This window comes from Dendrobates tinctorius, unplaced genomic scaffold (assembly GCF_039654945.1).
Source record: "Dendrobates tinctorius isolate UK_male_01 unplaced genomic scaffold, ASM3965494v1 ptg000030l, whole genome shotgun sequence".
In the NCBI taxonomy this organism is placed as follows: Eukaryota; Metazoa; Chordata; class Amphibia; order Anura; family Dendrobatidae; genus Dendrobates; species Dendrobates tinctorius.
In genome coordinates, this window is record NW_027361698.1 from 562,540 (window position 1) to 580,025 (window position 17,486).

General features: G+C 46.8%; 1 protein-coding gene across 3 annotated transcripts in view; it reads right to left on the reverse strand.

The window, feature by feature from the left end:
- Window positions 1-16,731, reverse strand: part of BDH2 (3-hydroxybutyrate dehydrogenase 2) — an 80,179-nt gene extending 63,448 nt beyond the window's left edge. The window contains exons 1-2 of one of the 3 annotated variants that reach the window (XM_073571790.1): window positions 16,577-16,731; window positions 13,730-13,806 (exon numbers count right to left, since the gene is read on the reverse strand). In XM_073571790.1, the coding sequence (XP_073427891.1) occupies window positions 13,730-13,801 (72 nt within the window). In that variant the 5' untranslated portion in view covers window positions 13,802-13,806; window positions 16,577-16,731. The other 2 variants (XM_073571791.1, XM_073571789.1) reach the window with 2 other exon arrangements.
- Window positions 16,732-17,486: the final 755 nt, after the last annotated feature.

Genomic DNA, 17,486 nt, shown 5'->3' on the forward strand with positions numbered 1-17,486 from the left:
AACTCAAGCAATGTTAATCAATGGGAATACGGAATTGGTGTGCACATGCTGTGGAAAATTCCGCATTGATTCTCAGCGTTTTATTTTCCGCAGCATGTCAATTCTTTGTGGATCTGCAGCGTTTCTGCACCCACTGACTTACATTAAGTCAGTCAAATCCGCAGCTAAACCGCAGCTGTAAAAAGATCTGCAGATTTGCGTGCCAAAAATGCTGCGGAAAGGAAGGAGGAAGAGTGTGTGGGTGGAAAATGTGTGTGGGCGAAGACTATGTGTGAGCGGAGAATATGTGTGTGTTTGTCTGCGGGTGTCTGTATGTAGCCAGGCATCATCTGATGGGACTACTATTCCCATCTGGCTATGTCTGCTGTCACATATACGGTGACAGCATGAGCTGATGGGACAGTAGTTGTCCCATCATCCGGCGACTGTTCAATTGTAAAACAAAAACAAACCAACACATTCATACTCACCAAACATCTAATCCCCGACGCCCGCGTCCCCTGCCACAAAAATAAAATAATAAACCAACATATACTTACCTCTCCGCCGTAGTCCATTTAATAACGAAATGTCCCACAGTGATCTCATGTGTAGAGCAGTCACATTGGGAGACGTGACTGATCTACACGGCTCTGGTGATAAACTGACAGGAGGTATCCTCCCGTATTGTATCAGTGGGCCACCATCAGAGGTCACCGGAGTTTGTGCCGCCACTTGCGGCACTGCTGTGTGAGAAAATTCACACAGCAGTAGTGCTGTAAGTGAGAGTACGAACTCTGGTGACCTCTCAGTAACGCACTTCAGGAGTGATCATCTCGTGTCAGTGTATCACCGGAGCCTTGTAGAGCAGTGACATCTCCTGATGTTATATCGCCGTGGGACACACTCGGTAATTGGACTGCGTCGGACAGGGAGTATTTGTGCTGGTTTATTATTTTATTTTTGTTGTAGGAGATTGAGGGATTCGGGGATTAGGCATTCAGTAAGTATGGTTAATTAAGATTCAATAAAAGTCTGTGTGATTTCTTTCAAATAAAGGACTTTATTCTGGCTGTGTCTTTATTTACCATTTAACTATAGGATTAGTAATGGATAGGTCTTATTGACGCCTCTCCATTACTAATCCGTGGGCTTGATGTCACCGGATAATACACAGGTGACATCAACCTCACAAATATTACCCCACTTGCCACCGCTACAGGGCAAGTGGGAAGAGCGAGGCTAAGTGCCAGAATTGGCGCATCTATAAGATGTGCCATTTCTTGGGCAGCTGAGAGCTGGTTTTTAACCTGGGGGGGTGCCAATATACATGGCCCCTTCCCTTTGCTGGTTCGATTTTTATTGTAGGACTTCATGTCAATTTTTTTCTGGGGTTCCCCTGTAGCCAGTAAAGGCTAAGCAAACATTTGTGAGCTGATAATAGCCTGGGAACCATTATGACTATTGGCTCCTTCCCAGAATATTAACACCAGTCCTCAGCTTTCCCTCTGCTGGCTATGAAAATTACACGGGTGCCCACGCAATTTTTCTTTTGTTTTTTTTAAACAGATACTGTGTTTCACACAAAGTGTGTGTGTGTGTGTGTGTGTGTGTGTGTGTGTGTGTGTGTATGTGTCTTTTATTTATCTCTTTATGTACCATATTATTAATGATGGTATCTAGCTGACACATACATACAGCTCTGGCAAAAATTAAGAGACCACTTCCAAATGTTCAGTTTGTCTGATTTTTCTCTTCACAGGTATATTTTTGAGTAAAATGTAAATTGTTCTTTTAGTCTATAAACTTCTGACAACATGTCTCCGAATTTCCATGCAATAAATTGTTTGTTTTTTTTCTGAAAAGGAGAAATAGTCAAAATAAAAAAAAACAAAAAACCCCCAGTGCTTTCAGATCTCAAATAATGCAAAGAAAACAAGTTCATAATCATTTAGAAACAACAATACTAATGTTTTACCTCAGGAAGAGTTCAGAAATCAATATTTTGTGGGATAACCATGATCTTTAATCACAGCTTTCATGTGTCTTGGCAAGCTTGCCACCAGTCTTTCACATTGCTTCTGGCGCAAAAATTAAAGCAGTTCTTCTTTGTTTGATGGCTTGTGACTATTCATCATCCTCTTGATTACATTCCAGAGGTTTTCCATGTGGTTCAGGTCTGGAGAATGGGCTGCCCATGACAGGGTTTTGACATGGTGGTCTCTTAATTTTTGCCAGAGCTGTATGTGTGTATATTATAGTATTGTGTGTTGCCTCCACCTGCTTATATGACTCCCTACTACGCCTGGGCATGCTAATGATGAAGCGACGGATGGTTTCCTGAGGGATCTCCTCCCATCTGCCAACTCCTGGACAGTCTGTGGTGCAACATGATGTTGGTGGATGGAGCGAGACATGATGTCCAAGATGTGCTCAATCGGATTCAGGTCTGGGGAACGGGCGGGCCAGTCCATAGTTTCAATGCCTTCATCTTGCAGGAATTGCTGACACACTCCAGCCTGGATGAGATGCACTAACTGAGCCACTTGTGTGGGTTGTAGAGTCCGTCTCATGCCTCCACTTGTGTGAAAGCACAACCAACATTCAAAAGTGACCAAAACATCAGCCAGAAAGCATTGGTACTGTGATGTGGTCTGTGGTCCCCACCTGCAGAACCACGCCTTTATTGAGTCTGTCTTGATAATTGCCAATAATTTCCATCTGTTGTCTATTCCATTTGCACAACAGCATGTGAAATTGATTGTCAATCAGTGTTGCTTCCTAAGTGGACAGTTTGATTTCACAGAAGTTTGATTTAATTGGAGTTATATTCTGTTGTTTAAGTGTTCCCTTTATTTTGTGAGCAGTGTGTGTATATATATATATATATATATATATATATATTCATAATCATTCACATATTTGTGACATCACAATTCTTTTTTGTTTTTGTTAAATAAACAAATTTATTTAGCTTGCAAAACCACAGAGAAAACAGCTTGAAAATCCGCATCAAAACCTCGTGGATTTTCAACTGCATTTTGTGCCAAGAGAGGCAGAATCTGAACAGATTTTTACAAAGGCAAATCCGCAACATGTGCACATACCCTAAGAGGTTAATGATTTAAAAATCCATGAGCTGATGACAGTTTCCCTCCCACATGATTAATTAAATTAATACAAACTGTATGTCACAGTGCAGAAACTACTTTCAGGCTGTGTGCCCACGATGCGATTTTTAAGCGTTTTTTGCCGCGATTTTCGGCGCGAAAACGTTTAAAAATCGTGTACAGAACGCCCCCCATGCATTCCTATGGCATTCCGCACATACTGTGCTTTTTTCCGCAGCGGAATCGCATCGGAGTAAAAAAAAAGAATAAAAAATAAATAAATAAATAAAATCGGGGTATATTTACCTTCCGACGTCCCGCGCTGCATTCCTGGCCTAAGCGTTCCCAGTAATGCCTTGCGGCAAGGTCCTGTGATGACGTAGTCTCGCTAGATCGCTATAGTAACGCGAGACCAACGTCATCACAGGTCTCGCAAGGCATTACTGGGAACGCTGTGGCCCGGGATGGCAGCGTGGGACGTCGGAAGGTAAATATACCCCGATTTTTTATTTATCATTTTTAACATTTTATCTTTTACTATTAATGCAGCATAGGCAGCCTCAATAGTAAAAAGCTGCTCACACTTGTCAAACACTATGTTTGACGAGTGTGACCAACCTGTCAATCACTTTCCAAGCGATGCTTCAAATCGCTTGGAAAGTGCTTGAGAAAATCGCGAACAGAATCGCGCAGAAAAAAACGTGAGATTTCTGGGAAGGAGTCCGATTTTCAGTGTGCGTTTTAACACGCAACGTGGGCCCCATAGCCAGGGCTGTGGAGTCGGAGTCGTGGAGTCGGAGTTAGTTTTGGTTGGAGTCGGAGTCGGTAGAAATGTACCGACTCCGGTTTTAAAAAAAATGTATTAATATTTCATAATTGAACTTTCATATGAATTTTATAAATGTTACTCAAATATATATGTTCTATCAAACTATGAACAACAGTGATAAGCAGTTCTGCTGGAGATAGAGACATTTCTTACTTCTTGTGTGTCACTGTTCTCCACTGCCCTTATCTAATCTTATACTTGGTTAACCTCATGCTGCCCCAACCCCCCTACTTACAATGTATGAAACTGAAAGTGAAAATGTGTTGCAAATTCTTAGTAGTAAAGCTCCTCCTCTAGACTAGATCATACTAGGTGTGCGTCTTCCAAGCATCTCACAGCTGCCTGCTACTCAGAAGAGGAAGACTGTAAGAAGTATTATCCTTTCAACAAACTTTGCATCATTTAACTGTGAGTACATGAGGAATAATAACAGTATTACTGACCACTATATCAGTTGTACGACTTGGCAATAATTTTGTACAATTGTTTTTAAGAAAAACAATTGTCATTTGGATTGTGAATGCAGAATTAAAAACCTGAGAATGTCAAAGAAGCATCACATTAAATCAGCTGTATTTGAACATTTCACCATCACTCAAAATAGAAAACATTATGTCTGTCAGTGTATGACAAATGATCCAGACGAAAACAAATGCTGTGAAGCCAAGATGAGTGCATATTCAGGCAAATATAAAAATGCTCCTACCAGAGCTTCTAATCTAAAGAGACATTTACAGCGCTTTCATCCAGAAGTACTGAAAGCAGTGGATGAGAAAGACTGCATCCAAACCAATGAACCAGTGCCCAGCTCTTCCAGCCAAAGGAGCAGAGAACTTTGCAGCCATCAGTTGCAAGATATTTTGTCAGTGACAAAGTTACTGTGACAATGACAGTAGATACATTTAAAAAACAGATCATAGAGCTTGTTGTAAAGGATAGTGAGCCTATTATTTTCACGACCAGCTTTTATGTGTCTGAATGGGGAAATGGCCCGCAAGCTTGGTGTTTCTCTGGAGAGAGAGAGTATTAGAAAATTAGTAATCGAAGCTTTTAAACAAAAGGAAGAACTTAAAAAAACTCTCAAGGGACACTTTCTGTTTCTTAAAATGGATGCCTGCACACGTCACAGAGTGAACTATTTTGCCATCAATGTCCGATTTGTTTGTGACAAAAATGAAATAGTTACCAAGACATTGGCAGTAAAAGACACCAAAGCTCATCACACCAGTGAGTTTCTCCAGGTCTTGGTGGAAAAGGTTCTGCAAGCCTATGAACTTAAAAAAGAGCAAGTTCTTTCTGTCGTAACTGACAATGCTTCAAATATGATAAGTACTATTAAGCTAATGAATGAGAGTAATGATGGTGACCAGCAGCTAGAAGAACATTCTGGGTCCACAGACACAGAAATGTTTGAAATAGAGGAACACGGTATTGTAACTGAGGAGCAAACTGAAGTTGCTTCAGATGAACAGCAACATGATAGTTTAGATGATCTTGTTGAAACTGTGTCAATATGTTCTTTCATTCATCACATGCGCTGTGTTGTGCATACGCTACAGCTGGCTATAAGAGACAGTCTGCAAGAAGGACATGCTGCTGCACTGATTGGCAAGGTGAGAAAATTGGCTACTGTTGCCAGAACCCCTAAAGTTGACTCAATTTTGAAGAGACGTGCTGGAAAAGGGGCAATTATTGATCAAGCCACACGATGGGGCAGTACTTAATGATTCAGCACTTGGTTGAACTGAAAACCTTTCTTGTAGACATGGCTAACCCTCAACTGATGCTAAATGAAAGTCAGTGGAATCAGGTGACTGAGCTGGAAAAATTGCTAGAGCACCCATTTACAGTGACTAAAAAATTACAAGCAGAGGACTTAACTCCAGGTATTTTCTTAAAGGAGTGGAAGAACCTGATGTTTCGCCTGTCCCAAAGAGGAGGGTTAATTGCAAGTGGCATTGCTACATCAATGAAACGGAGAGAGGAGCTACTATTACAAAATAACATTCTTTTGGCAGCTGTTTATGTAGACCCAATGCATCGGATTCTTCTAGATGATCAACAGCTAAGTAAAGGAAAAGAAGCTCTGTTTGAAATAGCAGTAAGGATGAAAGGGTTGCAGAACAGTCAGGAGGAACAAGAAGAATTTGGTCGTCCTGCCACATCTTCACCCTCATCATCAACTGATGAAGAACTTAATTTCAAAAAAATATTTGGATCACAAGGACCGTGCAAAGCGTTCCCGCATAGAAGAAGAGTCATCCCCATCAAGGAACACAGCCAGTACATTTCAGCAGAATTTTTCATGTGCACTAAAAGAAATTGAGAAATGTGACCGTTCATCAAAAATAACAGTGCAACAAGCGATTCCTCTGTATCCTGACATTGTCAGAGATGTTGCCCGAGTGGTTACTGCTTTGCCACCAACACAAGTTAGTGTAGAGAGGTTGTTCTCTGCTCTCAAAATAATTAGATCAGATTTGAGGGCATCCATGAAGGAGGATCTGACAGAGGCAATACTTTTTCTGAGGACAAATTTATAGATTTCTTTTTATTAACTGCATAAAAGTGTTTATTGCATATTTACTTACAGATTAGAAAAGTTTATAAAAGTTATTTGCTATATTCTAATTGTATTCTAATAAATGTAGTTTTTGCTCTAAGTGGTCCGATTACTTATATGATGGTGAGAAACTGAATAAGCACGATGTTTAATATTTTACAACAGTAAATTTGTTGTTATGAATTGGCCATTTATGAAGGAGTCGGAGCCGGAGCCTGATAAAATCCAGGAGTCGGAGTCGCAACTGTGGCTTACCGACTCCACAGCCCTGCCCATAGCCTCAGTCTGATATATGGCAAAGTAATACATTTTTGGACAATCACATAACGACAATATTTACTTTTTTTTTTTTAATGCATGTAGCTTTTTAGACAAAACTTACTGTACTGAAAATGGCAGTCTGTATTGATTTCTAAAGACTCTGGACTAAGGCTATGTGCACACGCACATTTTGTTCCTGCGGATTTTTCCGAGCGGATTTCTAAAAATCTGCAGGTAAAATCTCCTGTCAAAATACCTGTGGTTTACCTGCGGATTAGCCCTGCGGTTTCACACCTCTACAAAGAAGGTGTGAATCCTCACAAAGAATTGACATGCTGCGGATTTGAACCCGCAGCAAATCCACGCGGAAAAAGCCGCAGCATGTGCACAGCGTTTTTCAGATTACCATTGAAAACAATAGTACTGTACAACGCAGCTAAATCTGCTGCGGACCCGCAGAGCCTGAAACGCTGCGGATCTGCACCGTGTGCACATAGCCTTACAGGAAAGCGATCATCAGAAAATGATCCACTGTTTAAATCACATTTGTATGCAACAATTATAAAAATTGTAATCTGGCAATTTTTAGATTGGCCATTGGGGCTTTTTTACTCATAATTCCTTTCAGAAAGAGTTGTCAGCAGACTCGTTATCATCAGAGGCAGGATGACAATGATAGGTAACACCTCTATACACAGCTAATAACAGGATCCACCATCTCTGTAGGTGATTTTACTCCTGATCCTGCTCCCTCTTCCTTCACAATTACCTCTACACACGCTCAGTAGATACTTCAAATACAAAAGATGTGGTCAGGGTATGTTCAATAAGGCTAGGTAAATGTATTGTTTCCTGAAACAGCAAGAAGCTGAGAGTCTAAAAAAGCCCTAGTGGCCAGTGTGAAAAAGGAGATTTTTGTGTACTCACCGTAAAATCTCTCTTAGCCTCTAATTGGGGGACACAGAACTATGGGTGTTATGCTGCTGTCCACTAGGAGGCAACACTATGCATAATCTGAAAAAGATTAACTTTGGCTCCTCCTCTGCATTATACACCCCTGGATGGCGTCAGCCTTCTCCAGTTTTGTGCAAAAGCATTAGGAGGAACATAACAGAAATAACAACCATGCCTGTATGAAGGCCACTATGTACGAGCTCAAAGAACAATATGAGAACTCAACCGTAACAACAACAGCCCGTAAGGGCAACAGAGTGGGAGTTGTGTCCCCCAATTAGAGGCTAAGAGAAAGAGATTTTAGATGAGTACACAAAAATCTCCTTTACTCTGTCGCCTCATTGGGGGATACAGAACCATGGGACGTCCCAAAGCAGTCCCTGGGTGGGAAGCAATGGACGAATATTGTGCTGACAGGTCCCTAAACTTGGGGAACTGCTGCCTGCAGAACCCGTCTACCCAGGCTCGCGTCCGCTGAGGACTGGGTATGAACTTTGTAGTGTTTTGTAAATGTGTGTAGGCTAGTGCAGGTGGCCGCCTTACACACTTGTTGTGCTGAAGCCTGGTGCCAAATGGCCCAGGAAGCCCCCACCGCCCGCGTAGAATGTGTCGTGATACCGGCCAGAAGAGGAGAGTTGTTAAGGAGGTAAGCGTCTTGTGTGGTGGACTTGATCCACCTGGCAAGGGTAGCTCTGGAAGCCGGCAGACACTTGCGAATGCCTTCCAGAAGAAGGAAAAGGGAATCAGACTTCCGGAAGGGTGCAGTCCTAGACACGTATATACGCAATGCCCTGACGAGGGCAAGCTTATGCAGAGCCTTCTCCACTCTATGAACCGGAACCGGGCAAAGGAATGGCAGTGAAATTTCCTCATTGAGGTGGAAGTTGGACACAACCTTCGGAAGGAAGGATGGAACCGTACAGAGAACCACCTTGTCCTGGTGAAAGGCCAGGAAGGCAGTCTGCAGGAGAGTGCCGACAGTTCAGACACCCTGCGTAGCGAGGTGATTGCCACCAGAAAGACCACCTTCTGTGATAGAAGGCGGAGTGGGACTTCTTTAAGGGGTTCGAAAGGTGGTGTCTGCAATGCTGTCAGGACCAGGTTGAGGTCCCACGTCTCCAGTGGATGTCTGTAGGGGGGAACCAATCAGGAGACCCCCTGGAGAAAAGTCCTCACTTGCGGCTTGTTGGCAATGCGTCTCTGGAAAAGCACTGAGAGCGCTGACACCTGGCTCTTAAGCGAGCCCAGGGATAGCCTGGTGTCCAGGCCCGATTGAAGAAAACCAAGAACTTTTGGGAGGGAATAAGGGAGTGGGATCTGGCTGCGGAATTCGCACCAGGTAAAGAAAGCTCTCCAGGTACGGTAATAGATCTTGGCGGAGGCTGGCTTCCGTGCCCTGACCATGGTTCTAATGACATCCGGTGAGAGCCCTGCCTGGGTTAGAACCCAGGTCTCAAGGGCCACGCCGTCAAATTGAGGGCCCCTGAGTTCTGGTGAAAGAACGGGCCTTGTAACAGAAGATCGGGACGGTTGGGGAGACGCCAGGGGGCTTCTGCTGTAAGTCGTACGACGTCGGCGTACCATGTACGTCTGGGCCAGTCTGGCGTGATCAGGACGGTTGGAACTCCCTCTTGTTTGATCTCTCTCACGACTCTGGATATCGGGGGGAGAAGTGGAAAAATGTACAGAAGCTGGAACTGAGTCCACTTCTGAACCAGGGCATCTGCTCCGAGCGACGGCGGATCTCGTGTCCTGGCCATGAAATTGGGGACCTTTGCATTGAGATTGGATGCCATTAGGTCCACGTCCAGGGTCCCCCAGCGATGGCAGATCTAGTGAAAAATTTGGGGATGGAGAGACCAAGTGCATTCCTTGTCTGCTAAGGAAGTCGGCTTCCCAGTTGTCCACATCCGGAATGTGGACCGCAGAGAGTACCGACCTTGTGTCTTCCGCCCAGTGGAGGATATGTGCCACTTCTCTCATCGCCTGGGCACTGCGGGTCCCGCCTTTGTGATTCACATATGCCACCGCCATGGCATTGTCCGACTGTACTGATATGAGAGGCTGCCAGTAATTGGCGAAAAGCTCTCAATGCCAGGAAGATGGCCCGAATTTCCAGGATGTTGATGGGCATGTTCGCTTCCACTGGTGACCACTTGCCCTGTGCCTTGTGATGTAGGTGCACCGCACCCCAGCCTGTCAGGCTCGCGTCGGTGGTCAGGACCTTCCATTGACCTGAGAGAAAGGATTTTCCCGTTGCAAGTGAGGTTGGCTTGAGCCACCAGTGCAGGGACCTACTTGTTGCCAATGTTAGCCAAAACTCCCTGTCGAGGGAGAAAGGGTTCCTGTCCCAGGACTTGAGGATGGCTAGTTGAAGAGGCCTGAGTTGAAACTGGGCAAATGGTACCGCCTCCATTGCTGCTGCCATCCTGCCGAGTACTATCATGGCAAACCGGAGAGATCGGGGGGGGGAATTGCGGAGGAGTATGCGGACTCCTAGACGGAGAGCCAGTGCCTTGTTCCTGGGAAGGAGCACCAGACCTCTGGAGGTGTCGAATAACATCCCCAGGAAGGTCAGAGACTGACGGGGTAGTTGATGACTTTTATAAGTTGACTAACCAGCCCAGGCGACTCAGTTTCGATAGTGATTGAGACGCTGACCTCGCAATCCTTGAAGATGGAAGCCTTGATGAGAAGGTCGTCCAGGTATGGAACGACTACTATGCCTCTTGAGTGTAGAAAGTCCATGGTGGCTGCCATGATCTTGGTAAACGTTCTGGGAGCCATGGAGAGTCCGAACGGGAGAGCCACGAACTGGTAGTGGTCCTGGTTGATTGCGAATCTGAGAAATCTCTGATGGGCGGGTGCAATTGGTATATGCAGGTATGCGTCTTGTATGTCTATGGAGGCGAGATATTCTCCCTTCTCCATGGACGCAATGATTGACCGAAGGGACTCCATGCGAAAATGACGAACCCGAACATACTTGTTGAGTTGTTTTAGTTCTAGTATGGACCGAACGCTGCCTCCCTTCTTGGGGACTACAAACAGACTGGAGTAGAACCCTCGGAAGCGCTCTTCTGCAGGAACCGGTACTATGACTCCTGCCTGAAGGAGGGAGGAAACTGCTTGATGGAAGGCACGAGCCTTGTCTGGCGGTTTTGGGGGAACAGAGAGGAAGAACCAGTTCGGTGGGCTGGAAGTGAACTCGATCTTGTATCCGGAAGACATTATTTCCTTGACCCACCTGTCTTCTGTAATAGGCAGCCAGACCTGCTGAAAGAGTAGCAGTCGTCCGCCTACGGGTGGGGTGTCTTCCGGAATTCGTGAGTCATGAAGAGGAGAAAGTCTGAGGTTTCCCTCCTTTGGGCTTTGCCTGGCCTGCTTTCGACTGCCAGGTCCTGTACGGCCTCTGCGCGGAGAGCGGTTACGATTTTGTGCTGGGCGTGAGACGGACCAGCTTGAAGAATTCCGAAAGGATCGGAATAGAGTTTGGTTACGCCTTTTGAACGTGCGTTTAGGTTTTAGTTGAGGGAGAGAGGTACTCTTACCCCCAGTGGCATTGGATATCATTGTGTCACCGAAAAGCCGCCAACTGAGGTACGGAAGATGCGTGAGGGACTTCTTTGAGGCCGCGTCCGCTTTCCATTCCCGCAGCCAGAGGACACGCCAGATCGTGATATCGTTTGATGCTATTCCCGCTACACCTCTCGCGGAATCCAGAGCTGCTACCACCGCTATTTGAACCGCCTGGTCCGACAGCTCAGGATTTGAGGCTTGGAGGCCAGCCTGCAATTTTTTGGCCCATGCCAGAATGGCCTTGACCGCCCAGACTGAAGCGAACGTGGGAGCCAGAGAGGCCCCTGCCGCTTCTAAGATTGAACGAGCCATGTGTTCTACCTGCTGGTCTGCTGCGTCCCTGAGGGTTGAGCTATCTGGCAGTGAGAGGAGGGTCTGTGCTGCTAGCCTAGAGACTGGGGGGGTCCACTTCGGGTGGATCTGTCCACTCCTTGGTGTCCTGTGGAAAGGGGTACCTTGCTTCCAGATATTTGCGATTGGCGAATTTCTTCTAAGGCTGCGAAAACTGCTTAGTAAGTATCGCCTGAAATTCTGGGTGATTAGAGAAGACCTTAGGTGGTTTCAGAACACTTTCAAAACAAATTTTGTGTTCTGGGGCTTTCGGGGGTGGATCAGAAACGTCCAGCACCCGATGGATGGAAGAAATTACGTACTCAACTAGCGCCGTATTGCTCGGGGGGCCAGAGACCTCTCAGTTTCGTTGTCTGAGTCGGAGTCACAGATGCCTTCCGATTCCTGCGTGTCACTAAGGCGTTCCCTGGTGGGCGAACTGGGGTGGAGGTCTTCTGTGGTCGGGGATCGCTGTTGGAGGTTATCTATGGACTGTGTCATAGACTGCAACATCTGAGTAGCCCATTCTGGCATGGGAGCCGGCGCTGAAGCAATGGTAGGAGCTTCTTGGGGCTCTGACCCAGTATTTTGGATACAATCCCGGCAGTGCGGGTACATGCTGCCACTGGGGAGAGTGGTTTTGCAGGCTGTGCAGAAAGCATAAAAGCAGTCCTGACTGGTTCTCTTCCTTGAGCCCGGCATAGTGCACAGAGGCTGGCTACCACAGGACCCTACAAGGGTGGCTACGCAGAGGAAAACTATAGGAGAACCTTATAGGTAATATGGATTCACAGCCGAGTAAAGAGAACCCAGATGTGATCTTACCCCACCAGTGTGGCCCTAGGTCCAGCGCCGACAATTCACAGTCCTGTGCCCCCCGGAGACTGCTGACGTTGCTGCTGATGTCACAGACGGCGTCTGCTGCAGCGAAGATGGCCGCCGAGAAGACGAGGAGGAAGAAGGGGGCGAAGAGCTGAAAAAGAGCGCGCAGGGCTATGTAAAAACGCACCCTTTCTGCCTCGATCCGCCCCTTCTATGACACTGTAGAGTGTCATATTAGTCATCCGGGGGGCGGGCTGGGGGGCGGCGAGGAGGAGGCGGCTTCAGCTAGGCCGAAGCCACGGTCTAAATTAGAAGCCTGATGCCCAGAAGGGCTCCAGGCCGGCGCGGATGTCCGGGAGAGGGTCGGATCTGAACCAGACCCCTCCGGATTGAGAGGCAGGATAGCGGTGGGGCTAGCAGCGGTAACGGGGCCATGTGAGTGGTCCCCCTGAGGCGCTATGGAGCTGATGCTGCCGCAGAGACAGCGCAGGGAGGCCTGTCTCTGTATGTGCCATGTCTGCCTGCACTCTCCCCCGGCCCCAACAGGAGCCCGCAGCAGGGCTGGGGTCCCTGGCTGTTTAAGCTGATGCTGCCTTGAACAGACCCTACCTGAGGCGTCTCAACCTAATGTCCCCAGAGGGGGATTAGGGAGGGTGCGTCTGTCACCATCAGGGGTCTTCATCCTCGCCTCGACCTCAACCCAGACCCCAAAGGGATTGGGGAAGGGGGGGGGGGGGTCTCGACTTCTTCGAACCAGTACCCGAGGGACTGGGGAAGGAGCGACATGGGGAATAGCCATCTCAACTTCAACCGGGCACCCCATAATAGGGGGCCGAGGAAGGAGCCATGCCGGGAATCTCGCTGGAGACCCGCTTTTCTTCATCTGTAATCCGTCGGAAAAAAGTAAAATCTTAGGTGTGCCTCCTTGTGACACTAAGCAAAAACTGGAGAAGGCTGACGACGTCCAGGGGTGTATACTGCAGAGGAGGAGCCAAAGGTAATCTTTTTCAGATTATGCATAGTGTCGCCTCCTAGTGGACAGCAGCATAACACCCATGGTTCTGTGTCCCCCAGTGAGGCGACAGAGTAATTGAAGATTTCTAATTTTTTATTTTTAATAGAGTCTGGATATCAAAAAAAATGCTAAAAATACATATAAAAAATATTGGACATGAGAACTCCTATAGTAAGGATATATGGGAAAATTATTTATGAAGTCCCAAAGGTGACCACACTAGGTAAATGACTGCACAGTGCTGACACTGATCAAAAAGGGCGAGAAACATTAATTGGCGGACTTACTATGGCAGCAGCCTGTCCAATCCCCTGTGCCGCTGCTGACAGCAAAATGACTTTTCCATCTAAGCGACCCATACTACCTGAAACAAACCAATAGCACAGAGCAATGATTACACATGTACACAAGATAAAAACCCTATAGTCCCAGCTAGCGATATACTGATATCAGACAGCTGGAATACGAGTGGGGGCCTCGGACTAGTGGGGCCGCTCCCTATAGTCCCGCAGAATTTCAGAGTAAAACATACTTGGCTGTAATCGTGCCGCCGGGCTCCGAGCCATGCCGCTTGTAGTTCGGGCAGCATCATCTAATAACAGGGTCCCTCTAAGCAGCACAGCTCTAGGATATCTTCTTGGGTCAATCGGAGTACGGACCGCAATGTCCTGACCGGACGTGCTTTACAAGAGTTTTTTAGTCAGAACCCACCTCAGGAAACGCTCCTGTTTGGGAGATTTTTGGATGCGATCTTTTTCTGAAGCGGCTTTGAAGAGTTTTTTTTTTCCTGAACCTTCTGTTTGCACAACTCGTTCTCATATGATCAGCAAAGTGGATTTCACTTTCGAAATTAATATAAAGTTTTGGAGTGAATCCACGCCAAAAACCTCTGTGTGAACACAGCCTAGGGGCTTCTGCAGACATTCGGGAATCTTGGTCTGAGTCCACAGTACTACCTGACCTCATCTTAGCTCACGCTGCAGACTTCCATGAGACGGGGTCTGAGCACGGACTGCAGTGCACAGGCTCTCCACGTTTTATATGCCTATGAGACGGCCGCGTTCAAATCAGGAGGCCGCAGGGTGAGTGAAGAAGTGGTCGAGGAGTGGTGTGGAATCTACACATGTGCAGCAAACTACAGTACAATGCCTGTGGATGGAGTTTTGGAAAATCCCACCTACATGTAACAGAAATCACTAGTGTGAAAAACATTAGCATTCTGCAGATCTTCACAGTTATAGTGCATAAGTGGAATCCACAGAAAAATCAGCATGGGACACAAAGCCACCAATCTTGGACCTAACTTAAGGGGTAAATAGATGTGAACCATTGGCCTGCACTCAGATGACATCAGAGTGGAGTCTGATTACTGCAGACATAGAAGGGAGAAAATTTCTCCCTCTTCTCCTCACCTGTTCTGTGATTCTCTCATGCGACAGAATTGGATCACACTAAGGTGACATTAGCACAATCGGCCTAATTCTCTGGCATGAGAACCCAACCGCTAAATCTATTAGTGATGAGCGAGTATACTCGTTGCTTGGGTTTTCCCGAGCATGCTCAGATGATCTCCAAGTATTTTGGAGTGCTCGGAGATTTAGTATCTGTCGCCGTAGCTCCATCATTTACGGCTGCTAGACGGCCTGAATACACGTGGGGATTTCCTAACAAACAGGCAATGCCCACATGTATTCAGGCTGGCTAGCAGCCGCAAATCATACAGCTGTGACAAAAACTAAATCTCCGAGCACGCCAAAATACTCAGATCACCCGAGCATGCCCGGGGGAAATCTCGAGTAACAAGTATACTTGCTCATCACTAGAATCTATCATTGGTTTTTTGCTGCCCATATGAGAGTAGCATGACGATGGGGCAGAGGCCCTGATTCCAGCTATGTGTCACTTACTGAGCTGCTTGCTGCAGTTCTGATTAAATTACCTTTATCTGCTGCAGATCTAGCAGTTCTCTCAATACTGAGCTCTATATAACCCCAGCCACACCACTAATTGGAAGCTTTCTGTGTACACTGTGCATAGGCAGAAAGCTGTCAATCAGTGCAGCAGGTTTATTAGTCTGTTAGTGATAATACCCTGATGACAAAACAGAGATGTTATCAAAATGACAGCAAGCAGCCCAATAAGTGATCAGAATTAGGGCCTCTGTCTCTACAGTATGCTGCTCTCAGATTAGGGAGAAAAAAAACTGGCAACAGATTCTCTATATAGAGTTACTGTAGAAATCCAGCAGCCCAATCCTTTCCTAAGTCTTCTGCCGTCAGGGGCGAGTAGTGAGGCCATCACATACATTCGATAATCTGGTATTGATAGACCATGCTCTATTCTTCCTCTCCGGACTGATGGACACAGCCAGGTGCAGGACTCCAACAGAGAATGGATATGGTAGAGCTGCATGCGGCTCCCTCTGCTACTGATAACAGGGTGCAACCATTTTAAATTGCTACCTATGAAATTAGTGACCGGTCACGCTTTTAAAATTTTTTACCAACAGAACGGGCCCGAGTGGGTATGGCTGATGTGGGGGTCTTACAGGGGTCACCTGGAAACAAACACTTTATCACGGTCACATGTCCGCAATATGAAACCGGTGGGGATCTGACGACGGATAAACAATGTACACTACTTATTATCGGAGCCCGATTCCCACCGATCTCACAGCGTCCATGCTACGGACAGCCCCTCTAATGCCGATCCCAGGCCCCGTGATCGGCCAACAAGGGACGGGGCGCGTATTCACCCGCAGATTGTGGCTTCTTTTCTGTAAAGGGGCCTTTAAAATAAAAAAGTCACTGATCAACCAGTAATATCATCGATGGGGGTAAATTACCATGTAAGACCCCCGGAGCGCCCTCACTACCTGTCAGCAGGGCTGTGGAAACTAAATCACTTCTGTGCTTTCCATAATAAGATGCAGCCAATTATACGTGACTAGGGGGTCAGCATTATTAACCCTATGTACAAACCCCTGCAGCCCCCTAAGATGCACGCAGTCTGGGACTGTCCCGCTTATAAGACCAGTACAGACCATGCGTTTACTCCTGTGTGACTCCTGGCCTACATAAGTCAGAAAGCTCTGCGCAGCGGTATACAGCAGCGATATATATGGAAGCACAGACCTGTACAGGACCTCACCACCAGCACGCAGCCGACCTTTAGCCTGCCGCCCGCAGTCACGTGACACGAAGCAGCCAGTCCTCGCTGAAACAGCACGGCCAGAGCGTTCCTTACATTCGCTCAGTTTCGGGCGCCATCTTCTGTTTAATGTGTGTTACTGCAGATAATCTCACACCTAAAGCTGCTCCCGGTGCATCGTGGCCCCTGCTAATAACAGCGGGAATATGGCGCCAATGTTGTATTCAACCCTTTGGTATGTGCACACGATCAGGAATGGCTCAGTAGTTGCTCAGTCTTTGACGCAGGTGAAATCTGCATCTGAGGTCACCTGCGTTTTTGATGTGTTTTTTTCCAAATGAGTTTTTTCATTGCATGCGATTTCAAGAAATGCCATGCCCACTATGTGCGCACCCATACGCGCGGCTCACCCACAGTGACGGACATGTGGCGCGTCTTTCCAGACCGCAGCACGGCTATTTATATTGTGGAGACACTCTGACGCTGCTGCGTAAATTACCCATATGTGGCGCCCCTGAGGCTCAGTCGCCACAGAGGTACTGCACCTTCTCCTAAGGTGTAGTTCCCCACCAACTAGGTAAGTTGGGAGCTCCTTTCCACACTCCAACACCTGCACCCACGCACAGAATAGTTCAGCAGGACCCCATTGCGGCTCCATGCTTAGAGGATAGCAGAGCACCTTTCGTGGGTCCTTGCTTCGTAACATGAGATGTGCTGGGAGGTGGGTGGAGTTGAGATATATAAAAGGTGGGGAAGGTTTAGAATTACATGTAGGAAGTCACTCAGACAGGAGTGAGGATCCCTGGAAGAAGGGATGGAGGAAGGAGTGCTGCAGCTGCCTCAGTGATCTGAGCCAGCTGGCACGGGAAAGGAACAGAAGGAGAAAGACGTAGA